The 7,447-nt window shown below is 40.8% G+C and overlaps 1 protein-coding gene across 1 annotated transcript; it reads right to left on the bottom strand.

Moving 5' to 3' along the window:
• Positions 1-6: 6 nt before the first annotated feature.
• LOC119286326 (cyclin-T1-3-like) lies at positions 7-4,561 on the bottom strand. The gene is made up of 7 exons (XM_037565702.1): positions 4,352-4,561; positions 3,277-3,545; positions 2,555-2,636; positions 1,975-2,109; positions 1,530-1,705; positions 1,293-1,444; positions 7-666 (listed from the first exon to the last, which is right to left on the bottom strand). The coding sequence occupies exons 2-7, from the start codon at positions 3,513-3,515 to the stop codon at positions 29-31; spliced, it is 1,422 nt and encodes a 473-aa protein (XP_037421599.1). The 5' UTR covers positions 3,516-3,545; positions 4,352-4,561; the 3' UTR covers positions 7-28.
• Positions 4,562-7,447: the final 2,886 nt, after the last annotated feature.

The following is a 7,447-nucleotide window of genomic DNA, read 5'->3' as shown; positions in this document are numbered from 1 at the left end:
GGGGGAGGGGGGTGATGAATACTCAATTTCATGATCTCACCCTTTTAAGGTCCCTCTCGCCGTGATCATAGCTCCTGTGGTCATACACATCCTTCCTCTTCCGGTCGTCGAGCTCAGTCACGGTGGAAAGGTACTCTTGACTGTCCATGGAGAGCTCGCCCTCCTCGGCGTTCTGGTGCGGGGGCTGGGGCCAGCTCTGCCTTCTGTCGTGTTTCTTCTCATCCTTGACAGCCATCTCCACGCCATGCTCCAGCTCCCTCTCAATCAGGTCATCATCATCCATGATGTCAACCTTTCTACCCGCATCACCTTTTGATTTCCTCCGTTTCTCAAGCGCGGCTTTCACTTTATCCTTGTCTATCTTTTTCATTGCATCCATTGAGGATGACATATTGGGGCCTTCGTTGCTGCTGGCAATACCGTCCTTTGCTTCCACCTTGGGTATCCTCTGGTTTGAGTTTTGCTTCTCAGGGGGGCCTACCATGCTCGACTGTTGAGGTGCTTGATGATTTCCATGAGCATGACGCTCGTCAGCAGCTCCAGGAGCCTTCCCCACAGCACGTGGATTAACCACACTTGCAGAACTGCCTTCGGTATCATTCCCTTGGGACGGTGGTGGCACCACACGGTTTTGCTCGTAGAGCTCCAACATTTGGTTGCTGACCTCTGAAAAGAATAATAATCGAAATTAATATAAGCACGGGTGCTTGGTGTGTGTATGTTATTGGAGTACTTCACAACAAAGAGCATCAAAAGTAACAGTGGCAGAGAAAGGAGCATCACTTCTAGTAATAATGGATATAATTAACAGAAAGTAGTGCTTATTGCAAAATCACCAAAATAGAAGTGTCATCCTCATGTTAGATTGTATTTTTTTTCATTTACATCTCTTTGCGATGCTACTAAGCTAATGTATGTATAACAAAAGTGATAAGATCTACCAATACACTAAAAAATAGACAAACCCAATTCTTTCAGGTTCCACACGAGAGGCCGGGTACACATGGTATGCTCCTGACATGACATTCCTAGCTTATCCCAGAACACTAATAATTATAAGGTTCCCTTGAGCACATCAAGCAACAGCATGTATCTTGCTTGACCTAGGCAACCTACACTTATCAGTTTTGAACCAATGATGAAATTTTGGTAATCCAATCCACACAGGCTCCTAGAAAGTTAAAGCATGTCAACAGCTGCTGCTACCTGCGAGGATGTGAAATACTATTCTGGGGAGATTGAATAGTACAATAGTGCAAACATGCACTAGTGAATTAAATTTAGAGACCAACCTTCCAACTGCCGCGGGGTTACATCAAACTCTTGCCACCAGACCTTCTCACCATCTGATGGAAGCTTGACTTTGAGGAACTTCGCAGCAAGGAAGATTGCTCCGGCCGTAATATGATTGGGTTTAAATTGGAGACAAAGCGAAGTACGTAGCCTGTACACCCCTTTAAGGCGCAGTAATTAAATAGGCATAATTGGGGGTTACTATGTTTGTAAGGATAAGTGTAATTTCGGCATACCCATCATTGACAAAATTCCACGCAACTTGAGCAAGCGCATTTTGAGCAACCTTGAATTTTTTTATTGCTTCAACCAAGGGCTTGTACGGGTGGTGCACATTCAGGTCAAAACCAAGTGTTATAAGCACAGCACGCTCCCCGATTAAAATAAGCTCCTTCTGTTGTTCATAAACCTCCTGCACAAAACAGCACAAAAATATCCTCAACAGTCATTCTTGTCATAGGAATCAGGGGATAAAATATAATGAATGTAAAGAATTTTTTTTGGCAGATTGGCGGAATAATTTCCCTCTGTCCCATAATATAAGAGTGTTTTTTACACTAAGTGTAGTGTCAAAACGCTCTTATATTATGGGAAGGAGGGAGTAGAAGTGTGGGGAAACAAGGATAGCACAGGCAACTACATAAGAAATATCAAGACAATACTTGCAATTAAATATGTCACCTTTTGCTTAATTCGAGCAACTGCGGCAGGATCCTTCTTGTGGATGATCTCATAAGAAATTAGTACGACATCCTTAATGGGTCTGGGAGTTTCTTCAACTTTACCCGCCAAGAACATGCAAACTGTGGCTATTGTCTGTAGGTTACAACGAGAACATACATTGAGAACTTTCAATGGGCAGCAAGATCTATGTTGTAGGCTATACACACAACAGAAAAAAAAAAGACTGCATATCTCTTCCGCAAAGCAAAACAAGATTCACCATATCATGGAATCCAATAAAATATCATGAAATTAGTAGGTCGTATATATACGTATTTTAGAGTGTAGATTCACTCATTTTGCTACATATGTAGTCCATGTCCATATTTGGAATCGCTAAAAAGGCTTATATTTAGGAACGGAGGGAATATGATTTACAAGTGTCAGTCAACTATTTCTTATGTCTTTCACAAATCGGTGGCAAGCATTCACGATTAAACCCATATTAGAATACTGCCTACCATTCACATGTAAAGTCGAAAATATATAGTCCGACAGCAAACATGTACAAGCACATACAAATTTGAGTAAGGCTTACCAGTCTATCATTTTTGGCATGAGATTGACGAAGGAAAAAACGATGACAGAATACTATAGCTGTAGCAATTGTCACTTGAGGCCTACATTTTAAAGCCATTCACCATAAGGAAAACATATAATAATATATATAACTATCAACCATGCCAAAGAGCATAATTTATGCAGTAACTGATATACAGGGATATTTAGCGATTCATAAACATTCACGGCGCAAGTACTTGAAGGACACAAAAGCTTAAATATATATACTAATTAGAGTTTGATCTTTTCTGTTCTACCCAAGCAAGGATGTACCCTAGGTTGCACCCCCCGTTGTATGCCTGACAAACATGAGTGGCCCCTAAAGTAATGAATCAATGAATACAACACTGGGGCTAAGGCCTAAACATTTTGTCTCTAGAGGGTGCAACCTAGGGTACAGAATGTAGTCATGTACAACTAGAGTACAACACTGTCATCAACAAAATGCAATCATTTATGCTTTAGATGTCCACTAGACTTTCCTTCGAGTTGCAAAATAAAATGAGCATGAAGCAATCATGAAGGGTTTCGAGTACTGCAAGCGGGCAAATGAGAAAGAAACAAGTGCTGCTTAAAAGAAATCAAGCTATCAGAAAATGACTAGTCCACACAAACATGAAAACAATAGGTAGGATTCCATAATGCTATTAAACAGCTATCTATTTCCCAGAAAAACAAGTAATGACAATATAATCTTACACTTTAAGTCTCATCCCAAAATCTTGAAGAAAGGTGCAGTATGACTTGCGAAGATAAGACTCCTTCTTCAGATCAATGCCATCTTTCCTTGAAAGGGAATTCTCCTCGATTTCTTTTCTACTAAAATACCATGAACCACCAAGGTTGCCACTTTCCACATGTCTACCATAGGGAGTTCTGTAAGGGCTGTTTTCTACAATTCCATGATGTGAAGAGTCACTTGTCTGCATGATATCCATGTATGATTTTCCTCTTTTCTTCTAAAGAACCTGACAAAGTGAGATATAATATATTGTCACCTCTGCAAACTTAATATCATAAGCATGCATAAAAGTAAGGGGGGCAGCTATGCACGTATAAATAAATGCATATACATTATTCACAATGTTATAAATCTAAAAGAAGCCTTTTCTGTGGACAAGATAACTTGGCATGCAAAGGATTCTGGATGAGTCCCAGATTATAACGATGAAGGGAAATAGGCAAATGTCCATATAGCTCTGAATCTTTGATGAACGGAATGCGTGACACATGGATGATAATATAACAAATAAAAGGGTTTTCTCAAATACAACATGTCAATGCAGGCACCTACATTTACAAGGATAACGAGTTAACAACATGCAGATCATTCATGAAACAATTAGCCAGCACCAACACAAACCTCACTCCACCTTGACACAGGAGTAACGCAGTTCACCAAACAAAGCTGGACATTTTTCAAGCAATCGTTGAAATACTCTAAAACTCGATATTACAAGTGGCCACCATGAATTCCTCTTGAAATTTAGCTACATCTAATCGTCCAGTCACGAAAAACACATATAATGACCCAAAACTGAGCACGAGGTTACGATTTTATCATTTTAATAAGCCCGTCACGATTAAAGCGAGTAAATTTAGCTCCAGCAACCACGAACCAAATCGCATAGCATAGTAATAATCTAGGAAGTGTGCTTTCGAGCATTGGAGCTCTTAATTAGCAGGCATAATCGTACAAACCGAGAGCCGCAGAAGCAATTTGAAAAAGAAAAAGAAGATCTCGAAAGATAGACAAATCGGATCAGATCAGAACCTGAGAGATCAAGACGTAATCTAGCACGGGGACCGACCGGGCGGGCGTCACGGGGCGGGATAGTCGTCGCGTGCGGAGAGCCGCAGCCGGCAACGGCGATGCGGCGTAGAGGGGGGCGTGATGGCGAGGCGAGGCGGCGGCGGCGACGGCGACGGCGGTGGCGGAGGTATCGGGGATTGGGGAGCCTGCGAGGCTGGCTTGGACCGAACCCTGGCTAGCCTGTTTTGAGATTGTGCGTGCAGCGTGCACCTGGATGCGCCGTCGGATCGGTCGAGCGTGGAGGCTACTGAACCGTCGGATCACATTCCGGCTCCCGAATCCCGATTTGCCCCGCCATGAGTCAAGGAAGGGAACAATCATACTCCTTGCTCATGGAGTACTTCTCACGCTGCAGGTGGGACTCCCACCTAGAGTCCCACCTATAATCTACCACGTCCCACTATGGTTTGATATTAAAAAGATGGATATTTCATCAATTTTAGCATAAATTAGGTGAGAATAAGTGAAATCCCCATCTAATAAATACATTTGCATAAACCTGGTATGCATAACTGAGCTGCAGTATGGTATGAAAATAACTGAGGAGCAGCATAGTATGAAAACATCACACTTGAGATCTACTAAACCTTCAGTTACATATAGGATGAATCGATCGAATCGACTAAACCTTCAATTACATATAGGGATGAATCGATCGAATCCACTAAACTTTCAGTTACATATACGAGTGAATCGATTTACCAGAGGATAATGAGAGTGCAAACCAAGACAACAATTAAAATGTGTGTCTATCGGTTGGTTAACTCTGCCCACATATATATAAAGTTGCAGAGTCTCGACGACGGCGAGAACACACAACTACTAATCAAGTAGACATGCGACGAGGATATGTTGGCCGCCAAGTCAAACTTCATAGAACAAAATTTCAGTCTGCAATACTACAACACTGAACTTTGTAGCTTCATAGAACATGTCCTTCGACAACTTTTTCTGAGATCATATAATAGAAAAAAATGTCAGCTTGCAGATTCTGAGATCTTTATTTAAATAGTAGACAGATAGCAGAACTCATATAAGAGAAAAAAATGTCAGCTTGCATATTCTGAGATCTTTATTTAAATAGCAGACAACTAGCTCACTGTCCATTAGTCTTTTTTATAATGGCATTTTTGGCTGCGCGATCTCATTATTATAGAACACTGGGCGATCTCATACGTAAAAGCCATTTAGTCATTTGTACTTGATTTCTGTGGGTAGTGGATATTGATATATTGATATCAGGACATTTTAAAAGTAGACAGCTAGCTCACTGTCCATCAGTCTTTGAGATACAAAGAGAGTATTTGATTCCAGCATCGTTAGAATTATATCATCATATAATGTATTTCAGATGGGTCCTTTCTTTTCAAAAATGTACCGAAAGTACGTTTCATATAATGATGTACCAGAAGTGCACAGTACAACTAGCAGAATTATCTTAGGTGGTTCCAGCATCATCTTGCTCACCACCATGGTCTCCAACTGTTGATTCCGCCTTTTGGCGATCTGCAATATTGAAGGCATTCAAAATGAAACATTCAACATGGATGGTATTAAATAAAGTATGGAAAAATAATTAAAAACATATTACCAACTGCTCGAAACCAATCCTCGAGGCACATCGGCGTCTCAACAGTATTCGGGATCAAACTACTTATTTGAGCAGTGATGATCCTTCCAGCATTGTTGAATGCAGCCTCTGCGGGCACTGTAGACGCAGACACTGCCAATATGTCCTGTGCTATAGCCACAAGCATTGGATACTTTGGGGAGTGAATCTCCCACCACTTTAAGATATCCAATTTCTGTCGGCGAGGAAATAGATCTTCTTCAAGATATCGTTGTAGCTCATTTGAGTTCTGGGATCTTTTCAATCTCAAATACTTATCCCAGTCACCGAGAATGCCCTCGCCACCCTCCTCTGCAACCTCATCATCTTCATCAAAAGTGTTTTCATATTCAGATGCATATTCGGCAAATAGGATCTTCATCGTACTATTCACCTTGGTTAGATATTTTTCGGCGCCACCACCAAAAGTTGCCGTCAGTCGGAAGTGAACTATTCATATTTGTACCTCGGATCAAATATCACTAGCAGACAACTTGTTAAGAACGACTCCTCAAAATATTTGATCCATTTCTCCTCTATCTCTTTCACCATGGCAACAATGGTAGGATTTTCACTTATGACTTCTTTCTTCATTATCTGCTTCACATTACAGACCTCATAGAAGTACAGGTGAGAGGTGGGATATGTCCTACCCGAGATTTTCTTTGTGGTTGTGTAAAAAGCCTTCAAAAGATGGCAAATAGCTTCGGTCATCTCCCATTCACTATCTGAAGGAGCAATTTTATAAACTGAAAGTGATAAAGAAAAACTTTTACAAACTCTGTTTGCTCTTGTTGTTGTAAATATGTAAAGCCAGCATTCAAGTTTTCAGCAAAGATTATAACTAACCACATTCACAATAACGCTTAGGTCTCAAGTTTACTCATATAAATAGCATAATCAACTAGCGAGCCATAATAATAAATCTCGGATGACAACACTTTCTCAAAACAATTATAATATGATATAACAAGATGGTATCTCACTAGCCCTTTCTGAGACCGCAAAACATAAATGCAGAGCACCTTTAAAGACCAAGGACTGACTAGACATTGTAATTCATGGTAAAAGAGATCCAGTCAAGTCATACTCAATGTAAACTAATAGTAATGAATGCAAATGACAGCGGTGCTCTCCAACTGGTGCTTTTTAATAAGAGGATGATGACTCAGCATAAAAGTAAATAGTTAGGCCCTTCGCAGAGGGAAGCAGGGATTTGTAGAGGTGTCAAAGCTCGGTTTTGAAACAGAGGTTAATAATATTTTGAGCGGTATACTTTCATTGTCAACATAACAACCGAGAGATGGCGATATCTTCCATGCTACACACATTATAGGCAGTTCCCAAACAGAATGATAAAGTTTATACTCCCCCTTCCACCAACAAGCATCAATCCATGGCTTGCTCGAAACAACGAGTGCCTCCAACTAACAAGAGTTCCATGGGGA

The sequence above is a fragment of the Triticum dicoccoides genome, chromosome 4A (genome assembly GCF_002162155.2).
Source record: "Triticum dicoccoides isolate Atlit2015 ecotype Zavitan chromosome 4A, WEW_v2.0, whole genome shotgun sequence".
Taxonomy (NCBI): Eukaryota; Viridiplantae; Streptophyta; class Magnoliopsida; order Poales; family Poaceae; genus Triticum; species Triticum dicoccoides.
This window is presented reverse-complemented; position numbering and strand designations above follow the sequence as displayed.